The sequence below is a fragment of the Notothenia coriiceps genome, unplaced genomic scaffold (genome assembly GCF_000735185.1).
Source record: "Notothenia coriiceps isolate Sejong01 unplaced genomic scaffold, NC01 NC01_scaffold00004796, whole genome shotgun sequence".
Lineage (NCBI taxonomy): Eukaryota > Metazoa > Chordata > Actinopteri > Perciformes > Nototheniidae > Notothenia > Notothenia coriiceps.
This window is the reverse complement of record NW_011337497.1, coordinates 56,406-80,147: the sequence shown is the minus strand read 5'-3', so window position 1 is coordinate 80,147 and position 23,742 is coordinate 56,406. Positions and strand designations below refer to the sequence as shown.

Here is a 23,742-nt window from a genome sequence, read left to right as displayed (position 1 = left end):
CATATAGCAATGGCTATTTACAAGTTGCAAAGTATCCTGCTTCAAGGGCCAGATCCTGTATTTACCTCTATGAGCTGAAATCTGGACCATACTTTAAGTCACACCTAAATCAGTGACAACCAGGCAGGACCTTCTGGCACCTTTTTAAAAGAAGCGGCGACTTTCTATAAACTAGTTTCACACACTCTTATCAAGGCCTGACCATAACTGAGTGCATAATCCCCAGCTATAATGAGTAAATTAATCAAATAGCCTCTAGAGAGTAAGCTGGCAGACTGAAACGACTCAGGTTTTACATAGGACACCCTTGAATTTCACCATAGGAGACGATCAATAGTGTTCAGAAAATACTCAAAATGCCATTATCGCCGCATGGATAATACAAAAGGTTATGAATAGAACGCTTTCTCTTTCTCAGAGATGACAGCAATTATACTATATCATGACCAAGGAGTGAGGCGGGAAAGTCGTTAACAAAAGGTTCCCAGAATTAGTCTTTTACCTCTTTTCATATAAAAGCAACAATATGCCAAACCAGTACCAAGTACCAAGTCCATGAACTCTGAGGAGAAACGGGTTTTATCGTTAACAAGCCTAACCCCCTAGTGGGATTTGAAGCACAAGTTTAAACAGTAATTTTCTGTAAGAACGGGATTTGGATTCAACCTCACATATTTTGTTAAATAAAGGCACTAATGATGAACATGACATGAATGGATTTCTATGAACAGGGCCGTTCTCAAGTAAAGCCATGTTTATTCTGCTGCTTTTTATCTCATGTAAGCAGTCGCTCTTTCTTGTCCATTTATTGTATGAATTTGGTCCCCAGCATTTTTTTATGCCGTCTTATCTTTTCTTAATTTTTTTAACAAATCTCCCTTTTATAGCATTTCTGAAAGCACTCGTAAAACAATCCGTCATATGCACGCGCACATAAACATTTATTCATCAATTCCACTCTAACATGGACAATGAATCCATGCTGGAAGTGCTGCGGTTCTGATAAATGACATAGAGAAAGCTGGCAGAGACCGGATGTCAAGGGAGCAAGCAATGATGAAGAAGTGCTTATTTTCCTGTAGAGAAACCTGGAAATTGGTGGCATTGTGGTCTGCTGGGGTTTGGGGACGGAGGTCCGGCACAATCAGAGTGACCAATTAGGTGAGGCTCTGGCAACAGGAAGCTGTTTCAGGACATTAAGGCTGGGAGGAGGGGCCCAGAGGACAGCAGCAAGGGGATCATTACATGAAGAAATGGGCACTACAAGAGGCTGAGCTGGCTCACAAAACAAATGCTCTCCAACAGTGGGAGGAAGAGGAAGTGCAGTGAAAGGACACTCGGGCACAGCGCTGGTTGAAGAGGAAGGAAAAGGGTGAAGAAAGAGACGAAAGAGGAAGAGAGCATCAGTATGGGAGAAGGGTTTAATGTGATTATTGGTGATGAATGCTGAGGCTATTAGCTGCAATATGAGAGCGGTGCTTTGTGTGGAGGTTAAGCGAGGACGCGGCGGAGGGGGATTCAGCCTACAACAATAGTATCGGGCCTGATGCCTAGCTTACCTATCACAGAACAAGCAGCTCCTCTCAGGCTGAACAGCACTATCAGCTGCCTGGGCCGAGCTCAGAGAGAACAGAGAGAGATAAAGACAAAGGGAAACAGGTCTACACGTTTTTTATCATAACCTCTGGTGAGATGATAAAAGCGTGCTTCCTGTGCAACTTCCACATAAAAGGGACTGATCACAGTAAAGTCCAGACGTGTTGTTTATGAAGCAGGACTTCTAAAAGAAAGTCTTTCAATGTTTACCTCTGTGCTAAGTGCTCAATCTGAAGGTTGCCTATGCCCAAAGGTAAAACATGAGTAGACTACAACTAAAAAGGATGAAAGGCGGAGAAGAGAAAGAAGGGAGGACAGGGTATGATGAAAGGAGGTTTAAAAGGAAATGGGCGATCGAAATTAAAAGGGAGAGCGTGAGGAATAAAGGGCAGAATATCAAAAGACCAAAAAAAAGGGACAGCACTGGGAGAGAGAGAGAGACTTGAATGCGAAAGATATCCAAACAAATAAGCTGGGCGAAAAAAAAGTAACCGGGGTAGACTCGCTCCTCGGTGACGTCCCGAGGCATCGTTGACAACACTGTGCTTTGGCTGGAGGTCAGAGAAAATAGGCCTAATTAAGGATTCCCTTTAAGATAAAAGCATAGCAGGACCAACATGACAAAAGCACTGAAGCCACTGGTATGCACGCACACACGAAACACACACACACACACACACACACACACACACACACACACACTAACGTTAACGTAACGTAACGTAACGTACGTAACGTTACGTAACGTACGTAACTACGTACGTACGTACTACTACGTACTACTACTACTACTACTACACACACACACACACACACACACACACACACACACACACACACACACACACACACACACACACACACACACACACACACACTTTATCTCTAGAGCTCTCTCACACACATATTATACTAATTATTGATATCACTGCACAGCTGGCAGCGAGTCCAAATCAGTGTTTGCAGGCTTTGAGCGATCAGAAAAAAACAAGCCGAAAGCCAAACATGCATGTAATTGGCCAACGCAGTTATCCGTGTTACACTATGCATGTTTTCGTAAGCTCAAACACTGCCAAGAAAACCCCTTTTACAATCGTGTCAAGAATTCATAATCATTTCTGACAGTGTGTGTGTGTGTCCTCCACACAGACAACCAGATGGTTTGATATACAGAGAGGCTTTGGTGAAATCAGCTGTAGGCGGAAAATAATATATCTTACAAAAAGAGAGGAAGGGAAATCAAACACTTCAAACCAAAGGCAATAAAAAGAAGGAGGAAGGGTTCGTGGCTCAGGCGTCTGACAACACATTGAACAGCATCTTCTTTTGGAAACATGGCTGAGTGGGCTGTTTTACTTTAGTGTATCTATAAAACACAATATTGCTATTATTACAAGTTACTTTTTCCTTAAAAGTAAGGCTTGATGGACAAGTTGTTGTATATAATTAAGGCTACTGGTTAATTCTGGATATTTAAAATCAGCTCATTCATTCACAAGTGATGTGAATGATATTTTATTGCAGCAGAGTGACATTTAAGAGAGCGACTTCCCATTTATATTCTGGTAGAAAGACCTGGCATGTGCATAACTGCAAAATTATGTAAAGGGCATTAGGCAGACTTATGTCTGACTCATATATCACGGATAGCAATTTTAAATTAAAATATCCAAATGTTATTTAGCCCTCAGTCAAAATTAAGAACATGTACATGGGGATTTATTCAAATAAGTTAATTTTCTAAAGTACAACCTATAGTACGCTACAACATCAGACACATTGACAGTAGATCATCTTTCATTTTAATTACTGGCACTGTTGAATATATGTTATTAAATAAAAGTGCAGTAGTGTCTCCACATCCACATGATCTCTGAGCTTGGTTTCTCGTTTAATGTATTAGTAACCAAAACTGCTTTGCATTACACAAAAATGTGTACTAGTATCCAGTAAGAACCCATGGGCTATAGTGTGCTCTGTGCAGATAGGTAACGCAATTTCTGTCAAAGAATTGTGCTGAAAGAATGCACTTTTTGTGTTTGGCATTTACATTGTTCTTGGAGGATTGTTCACTTTTATCTTCACAGGTACATTGAGGTTGTTGTTGTTGTTGTTTTGCAGGCAAGCCGAATTTAAATCTTCCTGAAATGACACCGATGTGAAAGTGAAGAACTATGATTATGTTCTAAATGTGCTCTGGTGGGTGATTTTTTCTCTCTGCTGTTAAACCCATTAGCCTTCATCAAACAATCATCTCCCTCACCTCATTAGCGCTCGACACACTTGTGTGCATTAGCGTTAGTGTTGTTTGAGAGCTGCCAAAGATAATGGCATTTTCTCTTAAATAAGCCCGAGTCCAAAGCACAAAAGAGCAAGAAGGAGTGGGGGTAATATGTTTGTCCCGCATTAGGAGAGGAAAATAAATCCTCCTTCTCCACCAGAACATTTTGTCTTTTTTACTCTCCTTCTATTGATCAGTTGAAAAGCAGAGAGAGGCTTTTTGGTGTCTTCAAACGAACATCTTATGTTTCTAAAAACCGCTTTTCTACACGGAAAGGTCGGATGAGGGTGAAGTGTGGGAGCAGTGGTCCACACGATGCTTCAAATCAGCAGGGGATGCAAGCTACAACAGAATGGAGCTTGATGCTTTAAATCTTCACTCGCGATTCTCAAAGGTGTTAGCATCCTCCCTTTTCTCTGCTGAGCTTTTTTACTCTCAAGACCTGTTTTTGTTTTCCTCCATGTGCCATACAGAAAACTTCTTCAATCTCCAGGAGCACACTTTTCAACACTTCTTGAGATAAAAACTTCTGCACCCTTTCTGTATCTGTGACATTCTTATGCACAAATTCATTTCACACATTTTGAGTTTGATTATCTTTGATCAGGGAAATCTACAACTGTTTTATCTAAACATCAGAACCTGACGTTATTCCCTCTAAAGACAAGAACATGTGAAAAGTGTGTGTCTATTTCTGTTTGAACACACATGTCTATGAGCTCAGAGGGCGTTTGAGCCGCTAGAGCTCATTCCCCAGATTAGGATCTCAGTTGGAAAACGGAACAAATACGCCCTTCAACTCGAAGGGCCTACAAAAGACAGACACATGTCTCACACACACACACACACACACACACACACACACACACACACACACACACACACACACACACACACACACACACACACACACACACACACACACACACAATGTAGAGCCCTCCTTTTCCTCATCAGCTTTCCCCAAACTTTTGTGATTTCTTCTTTTTCAGGTTTCCCATGTCCTCATCTCCTCTGATCAAAGATAACTGGTTATTATCCGAGATCCTGAATCCAATCACTCTCACTTCTCATTGTTGGCACTTTAATCTATTACATGTCTACTGAAGTCCTGCCCACCGCTGTATTCACCCACATCCCATTGTCTTTTTCCCCTCACTGCACACTTCTTCTGCTCCCTCAAAAAACGTTATACCTTTCTGTTGATCTCTTTTCAGCAATTCTTTGGTATTTCTTTGGCTGGTTTTGATACACTGAAAGCAGGGAAGCCACTTTTGTAGGCTACCATGACACAAGAAGATGATGTCTCAGAAATCAAGTTTCAACAACATGTTGTTCGACTTTTGGTGTTGCTCTGATAAAATGCATTTTTACTCCATGTACAAAGAGATATTTGTATTAATATGTGCAGCAACTTGCAAAGAAAATCTGTGAAACGATGTTTAATCGAGTCATGTAGTCATGTGAAGGAAAAACGTATACAAATGTTGGGGACTTACATGCTTCCTGTTGCTGAGCTGCTGTCTGTGGGCAGAGAGCCGTTGGAGCGCTCCATCTGGGCCAACCTGAGAAAGAAACCCTCATCAGTGATGGAAACTTCAATTAATGAAAAACGAATCCATTTAAACACCGCCATCATCTCATCAAAATGCAGAACAGAGATGTCAACGAATGCAGATCTTAAGACCTCAGAAGCACACCAATACAAATTCATGACCCAAGTTACGACCAAATACAACTTTGTGTTCTACTACAAGTGCAGAGCCATATTTGTATATTTCCAAGTTTGTGTGTCTGTGGGGAAACGCTCATTTTTCTGGTCATATTCAGACGAAGCTGCCATGCCAATGAGGCCGGCTCCTCAGATCAAAGCGTGTATTCACTGAACTCTGTAGCAGAGAGGCAGCCGGGCTGCACCGCAGATTAACAGCACGACCCACACACACACCACTTCAGGCTGAAATTGAACTGTGACCGAATATGCATGGAGGGAGATATTTAAAGTTATTATTTCACTGGTGAAACCTCATCATTGTGTGCATTTCACCGTGTAAATGTATAAGCTTCGCTCTAATCTACAATGTCAGCGTCTACATTTCAGTTAAAATATTATATAAATTCAATTTAAATTCACCAGGCTCATCTGTGTCACTGCTGATAAAACAATGCTAGCAGAAACGCTGAGCCAAGGTTAATGGTGTGTGACCAATGAAAGGTTACAGGCCAGACGGAGCAGCCCTGCATCAGAAAAGCCTTCATAATGAAAGCTTTTTGACACAAGTAACCCTGGTTCACTTTAGAAAGGAGAAGCTTTGGACCGATTAGAAATTCATTCAAGGGGCAAGATGGGATATGTGACACTTTAGGGTTTTAACAATCTGGCTTATCTTTATATTAAACATGACAGGCTCTCAATCTCAGTGCAGCAGAACATTAGTTCGGTGATGTTGGTGATTATTGACCGCAGATCCCCCACTGTGCACATCATGTACGCAGTAGGATGGTTTTCAGTGGATGACTGAAAACAGCTATCAGGCTGGGATTTAATGTGAGCGATCACCACATAATAAATAGCAGATACACAATGTTCAAAAGTGTAATTTTGTAACCCTTAGCAATAACAAGACTGAAAGATAATGTTACTTATAATGCTACAAAAGCATACTTCCACTGCATATAGTCTTATCTAGTTTGTGCATTATAGGTACAGACTGATGGAAAGTGCTTCTTGGAAGAAAGTCTTTTTAAAAAGCATAAAAAAAAATTTTTTTGTCAATTTAAAAGCAGTTCAAAAGTCTTTATGTGTGTGCGTTGCGGCGTCTGAGATGATGAGATAATGATTTGGGGAATGCGATGCGTACCTGCTGGCATACTGCTCTATCCTGGAGTGCGTGTCATCATGAGAGAGCTGGGGTGACTGGGACAGCCTGGAAATGGATGAGGTAATGGAGATGAATGAGATTCTGCATGCTCACACAACCTCATTAACACACTGGGATTTACAGGCACATGCACACGCCTGCTCACACACGCAACCGTAATGGCCCTTCACAACATCACCTAGAAAATAAATCAGATGATCCTAAAGAGAGAAATATGGGGGGGGAGGGATGATCTACACAGCGGTTGGATGGGTTTGACAGCCCCTACAGGGAAGAGCAACCGAATGCTAGTTGGGTGCTTTAAAGAGAAGAAGAAGGTGACGCTGAGGAGACAGTGGGTGAGTTTTTTGGATGCATGTTCAGCCAGTGGATCAGGCAGGCAGGTGGGAAACATGCAATTCAGTCATGGCTTTTTAGGAGTGAGGACTTAGGCGGATGTGAGTGAGGAGAGAAGGGATTGAAGGAGGTGTTGTTAAAAGGCATTCCAGTCTGGAGACGAGGTGTTGTCGTGGTGGCGTAGATACTCACTCATACTGCTCAGGACACATGCTGATGAGGGTGACGGGACTGTAAGAGAATCGGAGGGAAGGGGGAGGGAGGTCAAGTACCACAAAACATCTCAGGGTCAAAAACACAGCACGTAGAGGAAGACACGGAAGGAAATGTCTGTCCAACAGCTGAGTGGCTGCACTCAACACAAAGGGAAGGCACTTCAAACAGTCACCAATACATACACTGCATGTGGTTGTTATTATCCTCTGTGACATTATCTAAACATGCATCAGAAAACACTTGTGATACAGGAACTGTGCAGTTGTCTTTTGAAAGGGTCAAAATGGGCAAATGACACTGTCAGCACTCTAATATACCCAGATTATGTGTACGAAAGCTCAAAGAGAAAGGGCTGATTGTGTCAGATGATGTCTCAGCTGTCACACATATTTAATTTAAATGTTTAATTTTACAATTCCTTCAGCATAAAGAATGGTATGCCCTCAATTCATTCCCTTTCTTCATTTATTTCCAGCCAGATTAACTGAAAAAGCAAACCAGTAAAAAGATATACAGAACATATGTTTTTGTTAATCTGCTATTCAGTACATTATGATTTAGAATTATGCATTTGGTCCATACTGTAAGAACACAGCAAATGAAGCTGCTGTTAATTAAGGATTTTGGATAGAAAAATGTGACAAACCTGAATGCCTGGGGCATGTGTCTTGATTTATTTTGATTCTTTTAATGCTTCAGTTTTTTAGTCCGTGATAATTGCAGCTATTTTTATAACTGCCGTACATAAGTTGTTGTTTGTAAGTAATTGGGACACCCTCTTATCTCAACAATACAAAGAAATGTGTTATTTTCACGGAGGAGGCTCGTAAGAAATTGGGAAGATAAGCGTTGAGGTTGAAATTAAATTGTCTTGCTTTTGTTCTCAAATTAAGGCAGGATATTTAGAGGGAGGCGTGCGGCTTTGTGGTTGTGTTTCTCACAGCGGGGCATCTAGGGTAGTCACACTTCTGTAGCTGCGAGAAGATTTCTAAATGCAGCAGGGGATTGAGACGGAAAAGACAAAAAGAGAGAAGCGGTGGGAGACAAGAAATCGGGGTCAGCAGGGAGACTGAGCTTACTATACATAGCCCATGGTGCAACATTTGTTATGCTCCCCCGCCGTCTCTGCTCATGTTTTATGAGAGTGATGTAAGTTGTCATCTTTGCCAAAAAAAGGATAGCTTTGTAAGGTTTGGACAGTTTTCCTCTCATCAAAATGCGTCTGACTGACATAGAATGACCGAACTTTAACCTCCAGATGGATGCACTTAAAAAGGATCAAGTTTGTAGTGAAGACAGAAAAACAACCTGCTTCTACAGAAAAGGAGAGAGGGAGATGACATTTGAAATGAAGCATGAGAGATAAAAAAGTTTGAAATGAAGGGGACTTAAGGAGAGGCAGGGGAGGAATCACAGCAGCAGAGACCTTGGGAGTATTTGGGGCTTGACAAATGTGGCTGCTGTAAATGTGTGTTTTCATGGACGGCTTGTTGTGCCTGGAGAACAACAACACGGAGCATGGAAGAGCCCTTTTGCACATTTCACTGGTATTGTGTTGACAGTCAGGCTGAGCTGTGGTAGAAAAACGCGTCTTCTTCTCATGAGATCAGCCAATCTATTATGAATATCATAATTTGATTGGCTTGATCAAAACAGTACTTTCTAGTGAGAGTGTGGCCTAATCTGAGTTTGTTTTTTTAAATAGTCTCTGCATTTATATTTGACCTAACACAGGGTGAGCTTTAAGTGAATTAGAAAAATACATCCAAACACTTTTAACATTTTAACAAAGCCTTTAAAATAGAAGTAAATGTCTTGCCAGTGGAGTGAATGTGGAGTCTGGGGTTAACTAATGCACACAACTAAAAGATCTCATTTGCTACCAGACATACGCTTTGGAGCGCTTTGCTGCTCATTAGCTCCTTAATGGGATAGGATTGTGTTATTATCTGACTTCGGTGAATCTGAACTAACCCTTTAAAAACACCAAAATCCACAACACAAGCAAACTGACTTATCAAGGCAGTGGTGGAACAGCAACTTCAAGGTAGATGTGCTGTTTTATCAATGAGGTCGGATTAGCTTTTAAGAGAATCAATAACTACAGATAAAAACAGCTTCAGGTCTCAGCCTGGAACAGACTGTCTGACGGCAAACAAAGCAGTAAAATATATATATTCTCAATATAGCATTTATATAGGCTCCATAGTATTTATCCAGCTCTGTCCGCAAGCAGCTTTCGTGCTGTAACTTTTTCGACCGCCATCTACTGAAATACACTGACTATTGATAATCACTCCCCTTTAGTATCCAAAGCAACCATTAAGCACTTGAAACTGCCTAAAGAGCTTATTCATGTTATGGTCTCGTAATGTATTTGTGAAAATCGGGCCGTCTGTGTTTCACTGGGTTTTCAGAGGTTTTTTTGTTGGTGAATGTCCCGAGACCTTTCTAAAGAATCAATTTAGTCCATCATGCTGTGGAAGTCACTCTGTTACAGTTTGTGCTGCTTCCTCTGTTCTCCTTGTCCTCTATTTTCCTGTCAGGGATAAAGACCTTCTGACTACCTGTCCGTCAGAAAGACAGCTAGAGGGCTGGTAAGACAAACGTACGCGCGTGTGTGTGTGTGTGTGTGTGTGTGTGTGTGTGTGTGTGTGTGTGTGTGTGTGTGTGTGTGTGTGTGTGTGTGTGTGTGTTGCCCACTGTAAAAACATTGATCCACCATTACTACCACAATGCACAAACACATCCAGCTTGAGACAATGCTCTCTATTAGTGGTTCATTTAAAAAAAAAAAGATTGTGCAAAATGCATTTTACCCGCCAGAAAAGTTTTAATAAACCTAAACTTATTTACTTGAGTTTCACGAAAAATGAAAACTGGATTCTGAAAAAAACTAAAAGATTTAGCCACTTTTTAATCCACACTCACCAATTCGCCTCTGCAGCAGAGACTCGTGTATTGTATCAGGTTGTGTAAGGTAATGAGCGAGGACCAACACTGAGTGGGAAACCATTAGAAGGGTTCTTTCACATTATCAAATATAGCTGGGAGAAATTAAAAATCCTTTCTGCCGTGAAATGAAGCAAGGATATAAGTGGGAGGTGAGAGAGTAGGTGGTGTTCTGCTCTCAAGGTGGAAAGCAGAGTGGGAGGAATTAAAAAAAGAAAAATGGAAAGCAGAGAGACTGAGTGAGTGCATTAGGGAGGCCAATTATACAGCAGACTGTGTAATTTCCCTTCTGCTGCTACTTCTTAAAAGTTCACTTTATCAAGACAACCAATGGAGCGACATATGGCTTTCCTAAAACATTGTTTAAAATGATCCACAGCAAGGGATTACTTTACATCTTTAAGCATGATCTTCAGGATGATGTAAGTAGTATTAAATGTACTGATTTTTCAGATTGATATAAGACAAAAATATGCACACTATTTTATATTTAGAAGTTGAAACATTGGGAGAAATCATAAGTATTTACAACATTCTGTACACAGCAGCAACTGTAATGATGTGTGTGATTCCTCTTTTTATGCCGTGTTCCAATTACAGAAAAAATCTATTTCAATTTAGATCACAGTATTGATTTAATGACACCGAGATGGAAAAAGTCACTTAAGTGTGATAATAAGGGTTTATAATAAATGTGCCACGCAGAGCATTATCAGAGATTTCAGCCACATCTTATTGACGATATTGCACTTCAGGATTATTGTTACAAAGCTGTGAATAGTGGACTTCAGCCTGTGGCGTCATGTGGATAGCCCACAGTCAACAGGAGAGACCTACTACAGTAAGAGAGATGAGAATTTGATGACCCCGATGAAAAAGTCTTACATTTCTTTAAATCTCCCATCTCTTATAACAGATTTTGAAAAGATCCTTGCTTTCGCCACAATTCTTCCACATTTTGGAGGCATTTATCAAACAGGCATCTCTGCAGGAGTCATTTGTCAAAGAGAAAGGAAAGTGAGAGTGGAGCAAGGTGGCAGGTGGGAGTGGGGACAGCTAAGGGTTGGGAGGGATGAAAGAGGAGGGGCAATCCATCTGAGAGGTGGCCGTGTGCAACTGGATGTCGGGGAGAATCTATTGCAAGTGTTCAGGTGAGTCATTACCAAACATCTTTTAGTTTCTGGTGCGCACAACATGCAAAACGACATTGTTCAAAAGTAATAAGAGCCTGAGCGAGAAATGTCCGACAGGCAGAAGAGAAGGAGAGAGATTGATGGATCAAATGAGGAATAAAAAAGAGTGACTGTCTCGGAGCGCGAGGGGCAGGCGGGCCGGTATTCGAAAGGGCAACAACTCAGACACACACTCCTAAGGGGAGGACGAGCAGCCCACCGGGGGCGCCTGCATAATGTGAGCCGAGTTAAACGGGCCTGCAGGGGGATTTACGGCTGGCAGGAGCAGGGACATAAATCAGACGTAGTCACCGGGCCAGGTGCTGCAGACAGATGATCTACAGTGCAGCCGCGACGCCTGGTAATGACTGGACCGACAGGTAAATAAACACATGAACTGAGAGGGAAATGAACGCTCCCAACACACTGGAGCGCATGTGTGGATATTTATGACAGAGATTTGACAGTTAGATATATTTAAAGGGAGCTCTCCAGGAATGTTACATATTAAAAGCCAATCAAGGGGGGTATGATGTGTTGTGTGGCCCTAGGGAAGTTTCTTCAAGTCAGAGAAAATTAATAATTTAGATTTTATTACTCAAGTAATCGGCTCTAAGACTTACAAGTGGTCAACATAAAAAATCCTGATCTACAAGCTGGGAGCAGGGAGCTGAGAAACTTTAGAGCCGTTCTGAGCCGAGAAGTTATAATGGAGTTAATAAAGCCGCCATAAAGCGGTTTCAGAGCATTTGTCAGGATATCTCAGACTCATCAGCAATCATTTTGAACATTGGTATTTGAATCTGTCTCTCCTTTGTCCCTGAATGATACTGATGTGTAATTCGAAATCACTGAAGTAGTAATTAAGAACACAGTTCGAGCATGTTGTCACTATCAGCCCTGCTTTTAAAGACACGTAAAAGTAAAAAAATCAATTTTCCAAGTTATAATTCTTTCTCTGTATTGTTAGCACGGGTAAGTACTGTAAGGGCTCTATTGTCCCACCGTTTAAGCTCATATCTTTTTTACGGTTTTGATTTATATCCCTTTTGTTACAAAAGCCCCAACCTGTTCATTCACAAACCAACTTCATTACTGAAGACAACATCTCTTTGACTTGGGATTGAAGTAACTTTACAAACGCTGAAAGGTATGTGATGCATGATTGAGATGAGGGTGGATTCTGTTTCAGTCAGTCAACCTGTATATAAAAACTCTTATTGTACTCGAGCCAATCTGATCTGAGCTCTGCTCTGTTTAATTTAGACACTCAAGTGTTACTTACGTTTCCATGTTGTCGCCCTCTAGAACTGTCTGCACTGGAAGGTAACCCAGCCGTGGATGTTTGGCAAAGTACTTCTTCGAGCGGAATTTGTTCTTCAGCACTTTGGTGAAATCTCGCATGTCCTCACCCGATGTCGTCTGCAGAAGGAGTGACACAGAGAGAGACAGACAGAGATTGTGTGTTATTTATTGCCCTTTGTGAGCCATGTCTGTGCATTTCCACTGTCTCTTGTGCAGACATCAGCAGCATATGCATTTGTGTGAAATAGAACCTGTTCTGTTAATTAGATACTTAGCAAACGTGTTCTTCCTGCAGAAGCGGTTTCTGCTTTGCAAGCAAACAACAAATTACCACAACAGTGTGACCGGAGGGGGGAAATCTCTTAGCAGAGGATTCAGACAACCACCACAAATTAATATTACTCCAACAGTTGACAGATGCGTAAATAAACATACAATTAAGTTCACTTGGCTTAGTGACTAATCCCTGACATTTTAGAAGGTAGTGTGCGCAATTAAAGGCAATTAAAGAACAATTATACTGAAGCTGCGAGAGAATTTGTGTGCGTCATATGTGTAATTGTCTTTACATAAGCTCCTTCATATGTGGTTTAACAGACACATTTTGTATCCTTTTAAGATGAGATTTTTTGCCTTAAAAAATATATATAGGTAAAAGAGAGAAAAGGAGACCCCAGCTGGAAACAAATTGGAGATGTTGACATTCCAGCGTGTGCGTCACCAGGACGCTCTCTGACAGAGTGTGACAGCAAAAGTCCATCAGACACAGTGGAATCCAAACAACATCTCCACTTAGGAAAGGAAAAAAACACTTCAATTACAGCAATCAATACAGCAGCCCACCACATTCTGCTTCTTCAATATCACAGAGAAATCCCATTGGAGCTATGAAAATGCGACACATAAAAATAAAAACCTAATAAAAAAAGCAATATTGTGGCCATAAAGTAGACGGCACGACAAAGATGTGAGAACAAATCTTATTAAATGACCGCACTGAGGATCACTAAAGCCACTATCAGTCTTTAACTCTGCAAAATCTGTTTTTTGTAGAGTCGTTATTCAATACTGGATTGAACATTTCAAACGTATAAAACTGCGACCAATTTGATTTGAGTATAGGGGGACGGGGTAAATACAATTATATACGATTCTGATCTTTTTAGACGAAAGAGAGAGAAACAGGAGTGTCTAATAAAGTTGAGATGAAATCAAGAATTCAAATGTTGTTCCAGTTATATTTGATTTTCCTCTCGCTGGTATTGCAAATTTGGATCTTGAATAAACCAGTTTTGGAGTATTTTCCTACCGGTGTAGAATGCTTTGCAGGTAAATACGCTTCTCTAACTTGAATATGCAGTGCTTATTAAGTGACATTACAACTATTCAGCAGAAATCAAGTGGAAGCTTTAGAAGGTTTTAGGATGTTGTTTATAGCTATTCCAGTATTGATCTCACTTGACTGTATGCTCAAGGGCATTGTTCAAACAGAACATAAGCTTTTGCACCTGTCTAACGTGTTTGGCAACTGCAAAGCAAGCTGTCCTCAACCATTTGCTAGTATTTGGCGCCATTCATTGATCCCTTTATCCTTGTTTGTGCTGAAAAGCCTGCGGACAGTACGCTGCTGTCAGAGCCACTCTTCAAAGTAGTGATGGTGGCACGTTTGGATTGCTTTCTGGCAGACGCAGAGCATACCTTTGAAAGGCTGATCAATTGAAGTATTAATTTACTCGGTGCTTAAAATATTTTGTCTTTTGAGTGTGTCACAGGACTGTGTGCAGCTTCCAGGCAGCTGTCACAAGCCTCTCTTTTCTGCTATACTGATTATTGTCTCTCTTCATTTTTTATTTTGATAACACCAAATAAAGTAATCATGCTACAGACCTTACTTTATCATAAAATAAGGGGGGCAAAAAGAAAAAATCAGGAATTAAATGTGAGGACATATTCCTTTAACCAATTCTTAACGATGAGGTCAACTTTGTGACAGACTGGGGTACCATATGAACACAGAGTATAGTTTATATGCGCTGTCATATCTGTTTGTTAAGCATGGGCTTTATGTTCATGACCTCATCTAATCCAAATCTGATTTGCTAAGCTACAGTATGCACGTTTAACGGCCATCTCTAAAAGAGAGTCTAATAATGCCCTTTTTGTGCTTTCATTATTTATACTAATAATGTATGAAGACTTAATCAATTGGCCAGGCCACAGAAAAGGTCAGGATGAACGTGAGACAACACAATGAGATAGAGGGGTATTTTGAACCCTCTTTAAAGTCACAGTTTTTCCTTTATGGTAACACTCCAAACTCCTTAGTGATTAACGCAACCTAGAGTTAAGTAATAAGCTCAAACCCACACTTTAAGTCTTTGTTGTTGCAACCTTCTGTCGCTGAATATAAAAAAGTTTTTTCAAAGTCGTGGCCGGCAGCTGCTGGGCTTCTTTACTCAGGGAAGAATGATCACCACTCCTTCCAGCTACTCTCCCAGAGTCAATATCTATCCCATTTGCAAAATTGAAAAAGCAAATTAAAAGACAGAAATGAAAAAAACGTCTCCACTCCAGTCACTCAAAGTTAGACGTTAAGCAAAATTGAAATGAGTTGGCCCACAAGTGTGCAATCCTAATTGAGAAGAAGGGCAATGTTCAATTTCCCCAAGCTCTCGCCTTTCTAATATTCTTCTCTCTGTGTAGTAGTAAAGTGAAATATTGCTTTCTGGCAGTGATTCTAAGAAGACCTCCGAGAGCCACGAACATTTTAACATTTGTTCATGAAAATTCAAATTAGGCCAGGGGTCTGTCGGGAGGCTTGATTGTGGAGCAAGTTGCAGAAATCAACTGCGAGGAAAGTAGGACGTAGTGGCAGGAGTAATGTCAACCTGCATTAATCACAGTGAGGGAATACAAATGTCTTGCAGAACTTTAAATGAAACGCTTCAACAAAAACTCTAGAAGGCTAAATGGTTCTGAGTTCTGGGGAGAATGACTCAATCGTATTGGATTTCACTACCTCAAGCTTTAGGTTGCATTTACCTGTAGACTGCTATGTTTTGGAGCGTTTTGGGTCAGGTACTTGTATAACGCTTAAATACTAACAGTAGTCCAGTTTAAGATGTATGAGTTTAAAGACTCATCAGACTCCCAAAATGCTACAAGATATAACGGGTGTAGAGACGACAAAAATGTAGAGATCGTTTTTTTTATCTTTTTCCTGCAATTATTGGCTATTAAATGGTACAAATACTGCTTTCATGCTACAAAATAATCTTCTAGGAAGAAGCACTTGTAAATATTGGATTTTCCGATGCAAATGACCATGCATTGTCACAGTATGAAAGTCTTCTAAAGGAGTTTTTCTTTTGCTAGATCTCTGCATTCACACCCCAACTGCATCAATACCTTGTTTTAGCATTATACTGACACTCATGGTTTATCCATCAAAGATGGGTAAAACACTGAGCTGTCCATATACTTGAGTATCAAATATCAATTAAAAATCAGTTCAGCGTAAGGTGAATCAGATATCAAATCGGTATAAATGTGTTGAAGTAGTTGTGAAAGTGTGTGACTTCATTAAAGCAGTAATTCATGAAATGACATACGAGATAAGTTGTGTGTGTGTGTGTGTGTGTGTGTGTGTGTGTGCGTGCGTGCGTGCGTGCGTGCGTGCGTGCGTGTGTGTGTGTTACTCTCTTACCGGTGTGCAGTACTCCACCATGGGGTAGTTGAGCTTGTGGCCCTTGGCTGTGCGCCCAGAAAAGAAGCAGCACTGACACACGTCGTAGTTGAAATGCTTCAGACTGCGATACCTAGATAGAGAGAGATGAGTGCAAAGAAAGGAAGGTGAAAAGTGAGAATACTAAAGTTTGGACGTAGTGTGTGTGTACACGTCACTTTCATGTCCTCAAGGTGTGTGTGTGTGTGTGTGTGTGTGTGTGTGTGTGTGTGTGTGTGTGTGTGTGTGTGTGTGTGTGTGTGTGTGTGTGTGTGTGTGTGTGTGTGTGTGTGTGTGCGTGCGTGCGTGCGTGCGTGCGTGCGTGCGTGCGTGCGTGCGTGCGCACATATGTCGCCCTTCATCATGAATCATCTCCAGGCTACACTAAGGCTTCATGCAGAACTGTCGATTTCTCCAGTCACTCTTTCACACAATCCTCCACGTGTGTTCATTCACACACAAACAAACACCATTCCAATATGCTGGCAGTGTGATGGACAGTTGGATTTCCAGCAAAACACAACAACGTGACAACAACTGTCAGGATGTTGTCCTCGGCAGCAGTTGTAGCCGGAAGGCCATTTAACAGCTCAATTGAGACAGAAGCCATTCACACATAATAGCTTAAGTCTTTTATCTCTCTCTCCTCTCAAGCTCTCCCAAGGTTAGCTGACTGATGAGCTGCGAGACGGCCATATATCAAAAGAATGCAACAGCGCACACGACAACGCCAAGTCAAATGCGCCATTACATACTGACATGCAGCATATTACTATGAGGAGGGGGCGTTAATTCACCTTCACAGTTTAAGGTGCTGAGAAGACCTTTAATTAATGAGTTTATACACTAACAACTTTGGTTAATGATGGGACATGCACCGTCTGGTCTTCTAAAGTGATATCCGTTATCTGTTAAAAAGTGATTTTATTAAGCTCCCGTGCAAGATTTTAGGACATATGCTTCACAGACAAAAATGATAAAGATATTGTATGGTCAGTAGTGTTTGATATAGGAATAACAAAAGAAGCAATAATACCAATAGCAGAAATAAGTGTATTAATGATATTATAATAATGTTACCACTTAGACAGATGGGACGTATGTACTCAGCAGCCAAGCTGGTAAAGTGTACATGTTATGTGACATTAATTATACTTAAAATCAACGTAACACTTAAACAAAATTATGTTCATAACATTCTTATATCAAGTCCTAATTTCCTTCTTTTTTTTTATAACCTCAGCTACACCACAATTGTTCAGTGGCGACTGAAGAAGTACTCACAATGTTTGACCTACCCCTGGTTAAGGATCACTGAATTAAATAGCAATAAGATGCCATAACCAAGAAGATATTAAGACATAACTGGAGCAATACAACTGCTCTAAAACATAAATGTTAACATCCAATTTAGTCAGTACAACAAAATGTCAAGTTCAAAACACCATGAAGGTCTATTGTAGGAGAAGCTATTGCATTTTAATTAATTATTGTTAGCAGATCAAACACTGAAAGTAAAAAAGCTGTTGTAACATATGTTCAGGACAAGCTTGCTTCAATACAGAAGAAATGGAGCATGTTAAATGTGGCTTGTTAACATTCCAAACCATATCTGGTGGCTTGAGTTGACATTTATCATATCTGCTGACACACTGTCCTTGAAATTCAGTTTGAGTTCTTGGACAATCCCATGTACCATGCTAGTTTGAAAACTCCTGCTTCTTGCAAGAGGAAAAATGAAATCTACAAAATGCCTGCTACGCATTTTCCTTCCTCCTCTTCTTCGTCCGTGCTCTCTGCCTTTCTCCTTCGTCCATCGCTCCCTCTCATCGATCAACGCCAGAACTTGGCAGACGTGTGCTTCATCTAATGTCTGACTGTATTTCTCTTGCTGCTGGCAAAGCAAGGAACCTGAAGGGGACAATCCAGCAACCCTCCTTCACTTGGGATAATGTAACACGTATAACCAGGCCCCGGAAAATGCTTCTCGCTGCAAAACTGCTAAGTGAAAGAACCATTTTTGAATGATAAATGGACTATAGCTGTGGAAAAGCAACACACATGTTTCTCTACCTGTTGTTACGATAAGATCAGAAACAACTGATGCAAAGGCAGCTATGGGTGTGTGAGTGTGAGAGTGTGAGTGTGAGTGTGAGTGTGAGTGTGAGTGTGTGTGTGTGTGTGTGTGTGTGTGTGTGTGAGCATATTGCTGTCTTTGTCAGTATGTGTGTGTGTGTTTCCTTGAAATCCACCGGATGGTATTTAGCCAGTGGTGTATCAGCTGTTGACATTTAGTTAAATGCCTGGCCTCCAGAGCCGACTTGCCCTTTATGCTCAACCTCGAGAGAACAACACAGAACACTGCCACATTCTGCGTTTGTGTGTGTGAGGTCCGTTATATGCAAACTCTTTATTTCGTGTGTGTGTGTGTGCTTACCTGAAGCCAACAATAGGACACTCCTTGCAGATGTTGCACTTGGCCTGATGCTTGGCCGTCTCCGCAGCAGCCACTCTGTGCAGGACAGGAAGCCAGACCATGGACTGGGGCTCCAGACGCATCCAATCAACAAACTGCCTGGGCTCCAGCTCCACCTTATTGGTCACCTGGGCGTAAAAATGGTTAGGGACATTCAAATCATTAAGTTCAGAAACCATGTGAAGTTTAAAGTTTCTGTAAAAGTTCAACAAGGGTGGTAAGCTGTAAAAGCACTTTGTAGAATGATTGGAAAACATGCTCAACTAATTCACATAAATGGATAGCAGGCTGTATATCCTTGCTAATAAAGATGTAGACAAATTTAAGATGACCATTCCCTCAGGCACATTTCAGCCTTGAGTTGTGGACCAAGACTAAATAACTTTTACGGGCTCCTTATTCAAGTTTATGGTTGAAATATCAAACAATAAATATAGATTGATTACCCACACTGTCGTACACACCCATAGCTTTGCTGTAAGCTAACAGCTATATTGCTTTGAGCAAGTCGCTCTGAAAAACACCCCCAAACTCCTACTCCTGACTGCTGCTCGAAACTTTTGGAGGTGTTATTGTTTATATAACCTGCACTAGCGCAGTGATACATCTATTGATTTAAATACTCTGGGTGTGAAACAATTGCTTAGCTTTTTAAAGAACAACAAGCTAAAAATCAACATTTGTCCCTTTTTAAATCAACCAGAAGAAACATTACAGAAAAAAACCGTTTACAAAATATATTTCAGAAGTATATTTGTTTGACAGGAGATTTTAATGAGCCCATTGGAAAGGCAAACACGGGGTGAGAAGCTTTGACATGGCCGTTGTTACCGCTAAACAAATCAAAGACGACCTTTCCATCATCACTGACACACAAAAAGGGCAGCAAATGCAGCAACGGGCTGAATACATTTCAAACAGGGAGAGAGAATAATCAAAAGGAATAGAGTGTGTGTGTGTGTGTGTGTGTGTGCGTGCGTGCGTGCGTGCGTGCGTGCGTGCGTGCGTGCGTGCGTTTGTGCTTTGGTGTGTATTCCCTGATCCCTTCTCAAGGCTTATGCCGGCAAGATTTTAAGTTTCCCAATCGTATTAGCATATCTTCTTAAAAATCAATTCAAGCAACAAAACACACTAACAATAAGAGCATTCCAACCTGAAAATTGGAATAAGGGATTGGATTTTTTAATCAACATTTGAAGTCGGTTCTCAAAAGCAACATTCAAATGTGAGCTTTGGTGTGTGATAATGTAAAATGTCTTCAAAGCAAAGAAGTTCAAATACCAAAAACGGAATACCTTAAATATTTACTCAATACAAAAGTTTATCTTTGAACATTTGCCAACAACAGAAAGTGTTATAATAAGGAAGTTCTTGTAAAGCTGCCTATGTTTGGACGGTTGAGAAGTTTTTGTTAAGTTATAGAAACAGAGGTTTGTATTCCTAAAAGTGATGTATCAAAGGGCTTTTGTATTGGTTCTGAGATTCCCCTGGGTAAATGCATTTCAGAGAAACAAGATCATTGATTATTTACAATGTGTGCACATGTTTGACCTTTTAACCACATAAAGGTGTTGGCTTTGAGAAGGTGTTACTTTAAGAAAAGCTCCTGTAACCCACTGGTTGTCAAACGAGAACGCTGCTAATTAAACTTTCACACTGCTGCCGGCATCTCAAATCATCTTTACGTCTTTAACCTTCCCCTGCGTAATCAGAGCACCTCTCCTTTATCTATATGCTAGTGTCATCTTCGCCTCCCATCCTTCCATAGTGTCATTTTACGGCAGAATTATGACTCCTATAGATTAATTACTGCAGAGGAGAGATGGCTGAAAGGATGTCGCGATAGAGGGAAGTGTGGATAAGTTAAGGAGAAGGACAAAGGAAGGAAGAGTCAAGGAGCCGTATTTATGGCGGCGCGACTCATTCATCACAGGCACATTAAACCAAATGGACTGGGTGACTGCCGTGTCACTGGCAGGGCAGACTGACACACAGGTGGCACAGCGCTTAGCTTGTGTGTGTGTGTGTGTGTGTGTGTGTGTGTGTGTGTGTGTGTGTGTGTGTGTGTGTGTGTGTGTGTGTGTGTGTGTGTGTGTGTGTGTGTGTGTGTGTGTGTGTGTGTGTGCGTGTCTGGTTTCCACCTGCCAACTTGGTTTGATTATTGTATGATTAATGAGCAACTGGACTACAGCTGGCATGGCAATTCATGATCAAGTCTGTGAGCAATTAGTGTGTGTACATGCGCAGCTCTCTGTGTGCATGTGTGTGTTAATATGTCATAAAGAGAGTAAATCATAGGCAGTAAGTTTGTCTTTTTCTTTGGAGAAAAATAAAAGAGAGAAAAGGTTTAAACTCCATCACTTGATGCCGTTTAAACCTTTTCTCTGAGAAATGTATAGCTTCCTAATTTTAATGTTTGGCTGCCGTTTATGGCTGCCGAAGCATGTGCCAGGACAGGAAGAGGGGGAAACAGTGATCCTAGGGGGATAAAGGCATCATTAAATGCCAGTGATGTCCAGAGATAAACCAAGGAAAGTGGTTAGCTGGCTGCTGTAAAATACTAGAGGACAGCCAGCAGAAAACGTGAGACCATTTGAGGCTTCACGGTTGGTCAGCAGAGCTTAAATATTGAATCACTTTTACAGGATTGAGAGAGGCAGGTGTTAGATGGCGGGGAGATGTGGAGGAGACTGAGGTGCTTAGCAACAATTAGCTTTGGGAAGATGCACCAAAACTTAATCTCTTTTAGTACTGATTACCTGCCAGAAACTATTATCTGTAATGTTACTCTCGATATATAGAGCACTTTGACCAACCTTCTGTGACTCTCAAACCTTTCCACTTATATAAAGCTAGGCAAACCAATGGTACATTTAGAAGCCGATACAGAAATGTTGGCAGAGACCGCTCCCGCTCTTTTACAGCGCAGTGGAACAGCCCAACAATAAATCCCATCTTCTGAGGCTCATAATGTTCAGCTCTTTGAACGGGTATCAAGTAGGTGTTGCTTCATGTCACAGACTGGCTCACAGAGTGTGACAAGAAGGAGTCCATGCAAGAAATCGTCTCTGGATTAAAGTGGAATATAAGCCATACAGTATTTAAACTGCAACAGATGGCTGTCACCAGTTTTGTTTGTGTCAGATACAAAACCGTAATCCTGCCTGAATAGGGTGTACCACCCAACTGCGGGTGGATGTTCTAGTTTAACTTGGCTTTATGAAAAATAGCAATATGGGGGGCATATTAAGAAGAGTTGTTTTAGTTTAGATCTGCCCCAGTGTTCTAAGTTGTTCTGATTTTGTTTGCGGAAAGACTGCGACTACTTAGGATGAGATTTTATAATACAGTATGTCCGTCACCATTTTGAAAAGCCCAAGGTGAACACCTCGAATTGCTTGTTTTACCGTAAAAACAGAACCAAAATCCCAAACAACCCTGTTCACTCTGAAATGGGCAGGGGGGGACATAGGTCTATGAAAAATGTAAAGTATTAACCTGATTGGGGCTGGAAGCAGTAGGTTTTTTCTGTCATTTTTCTCATAATCATAAATAGCTAAATGTTAAATAAATTATTAAAATAGTTGCAGAATAATTATATTGTCAATTAATGACAATAGTTTTATATTGCAATTTGCAGTGAGAGACTTGTCCTTACTTAATGAGTACATTTTTATCATCATATCTGAAATGGGCTGTTTTTTACTGATAATAATTATGACTCATAATTAAAGAGAAGCATTATTTCTTACGTGGGTTGTGCATGCATACGTTTTTTTAAACCACTTGCCATTCCAATATATCTTCCCCATGCATATCTTTATACGGTATTAAGACTATGATGTGTGCTTATGAGCTTATATATTCCTATCTACATGTACGTGTGTTTGTGAGTGAACCTACGTGCTGGAAGCAGCTGCGGACACTGGGTTCAATGTTGGAGCCTCCGAAGGCGGCCACCTCCCCCAGCTGCCTCGGGACTTGGATGGCTTCGTGTAGCAGCAGACCGAGCTGCCTCTGGTCACACGTGTCACCTGCCGACGCCACCTGCCTGAAGAGATCTGAGGGGGGGGGGGGGGATGGTGAGAGGAAATGGGGGGGGGGGGGGGGGATGAGGGAAATGGGATAGAAAGAGAAAGAGAGAGTGAGAGTCAAAATCATGTGGGAGATATTTAAAATAAAAGACATAGGTATATATAGATGTGGAGGAAAGTGTTAGTGTGTGTGGGTTTGAGGTGGTAGGGAAATTAGGGTTTTTTCTGTCTACTTCTTTCTTGCCAGGCTCCTCTAATATCTCTCTTCCTGCCTGCAACTCTCCGCCACATTCTCCCAGAGACTGACAGAGCTGTTCTGGATATGGATGCCTGCCCAGTGACACAGGCTAGGCCAGTGAAGACGTTATATTGGAGGCGAAGTTATGGAACATATTCAGAGCTCATGCACAAACTGAGCAAAGAGAGTAATCTGGAGAAAGAGAGGAGGGAGGGCATGACAGGTCTTTCTGCTCAGATGACTTTGATCTCTATGTGAGGCTGGCCTGGATGCCAGCTCCTGGAAAGTATGTAGGGTAAACGCCAACACCAGAAATGATGTGTGTTAGTGACCCGCCTCCTACACACACATCTTGTGACCCACATCTCCAACTCACTATTTTCTGCCACAGTACAACACTTGACATACGTAACTGTCATAAAAAAAAAGTGTTGAATGGCAGTACGCCTGGTTAGGTGTGTGTGTGTGTTGCAGTGTAGCTACGTGCAGGGACTGACAGCAAATGAGACTCCAAAAGACTAAAGCAGGAG

General features: G+C 41.2%; 1 protein-coding gene across 1 annotated transcript in view; it reads right to left on the bottom strand.

The window, feature by feature from the left end:
• Positions 1-12,716: 12,716 nt before the first annotated feature.
• The window catches only part of LOC104942587 (utrophin-like), a 40,341-nt gene continuing 29,315 nt past the window's right edge, over positions 12,717-23,742 (bottom strand). The window contains exons 12-15 of the mRNA XM_010767831.1: positions 22,844-23,001; positions 18,902-19,068; positions 16,447-16,558; positions 12,717-12,857 (exon numbers count right to left, since the gene is read on the bottom strand). Coding sequence (XP_010766133.1) covers positions 12,717-12,857; positions 16,447-16,558; positions 18,902-19,068; positions 22,844-23,001 — 578 coding nt within the window. The remainder of the gene's footprint in view (positions 12,858-16,446; positions 16,559-18,901; positions 19,069-22,843; positions 23,002-23,742) is intronic.